This window comes from Octopus bimaculoides, chromosome 2, assembly GCF_001194135.2.
Source record: "Octopus bimaculoides isolate UCB-OBI-ISO-001 chromosome 2, ASM119413v2, whole genome shotgun sequence".
NCBI classification, from domain to species: Eukaryota; Metazoa; Mollusca; class Cephalopoda; order Octopoda; family Octopodidae; genus Octopus; species Octopus bimaculoides.
Window position 1 is genome coordinate 168,948,979 of NC_068982.1, and position 1,116 is coordinate 168,950,094.

Consider the following 1,116-nt stretch of genomic DNA (forward strand, 5'->3'; position numbering starts at 1 on the left):
TTATATGTTTTTGGTAATTTCTGGTTGGGAGGCTTTGGTCTTGTGCAGCAATTAAAAATCCTTCGGTCTCTGCTTTGAGTCCTGAGCTTCTCAACCATTGCTGGGATTTTTCACTGTCTATTTCTTTTGCATTTAGTTTAGCCCAGTATTTACCATGTAGGGGCTTTTCTTGCCATCGTTTTATCATGGTCCGTTGCTGTTCTAGTTATTATTATTATCATTATTATTATTATTATTATTATTATTATTATTATTATTATTATTACTATTATTATTATTACTATAGGCTTGGTCTTACCAAAAAGGAGCTGAGCATACTTCCAGAACTAAGTGATGTTCCACAGCCTGAATTTCGCTGTCCATTCCGTACTCCTCGATGTAATCCTAACTCTAAATTCAGAGAGGCTGATGGTTCTTGCAACAATCTGCAGAGACCTTTGTGGGGCAAAGCTGGTATGCCATTGAAGCGATTCCTTTCACCGTGGTATGATGACGGTAAATCCTTTTTTAATTCCCAAAAATTTATCAAAATCCCTTTGAATTCTCAATTTTATTAATATTTTATTTCAAAAAAATTATGTGTACTAGCGTAACCCATGAATATTTCATGGATAAACCTATTGGGCTATTTCTGAAAATTTTATCTAAAAAGCCTGAAAGCGTAGCCTGCATTGTGTCTGTATGGAAAGATAGTCACTTATCTGTTATTCATTGAAAAGTGAAAGAAATTGAAATACGATGATTACTTAATGCACTTTATATATACACTTTATGCACAATTTTATAGACTTAATGCACAGCACTCATAAAATCTTTACTCTTATTTTTCTATTTTTTCCCGTAAACAAAAACAATATCCCGCACATATGATACAACATTTAATTAAATTGCATATATGTGCATATAAGTAAATAAGCGTGAATATTTCACAGAATTGCACATGTGCGCATGCGTTAAGTGATAGGTGATATAAAAAAAACAGTTAAATTTTAAAAAATACACTTTTCATTATTCACTCAGCACCACCACCGCCACCATCATCATCACCTCGCTCTCCCCTTCTCTCTCTTTCCCTTCTCTCTCTCTCCTCTCTCTCTCTCTCTCTCTCTCTCTTTC

General features: G+C 34.1%; 1 protein-coding gene across 1 annotated transcript in view; it reads left to right on the plus strand.

The window, feature by feature from the left end:
• LOC106876847 (peroxidase-like protein) overlaps positions 1-1,116 on the plus strand; it is a 57,769-nt gene that overhangs the window by 21,219 nt on the left and 35,434 nt on the right. The window contains exon 5 of the mRNA XM_014925568.2: positions 287-495. Coding sequence (XP_014781054.1) covers positions 287-495 — 209 coding nt within the window. The remainder of the gene's footprint in view (positions 1-286; positions 496-1,116) is intronic.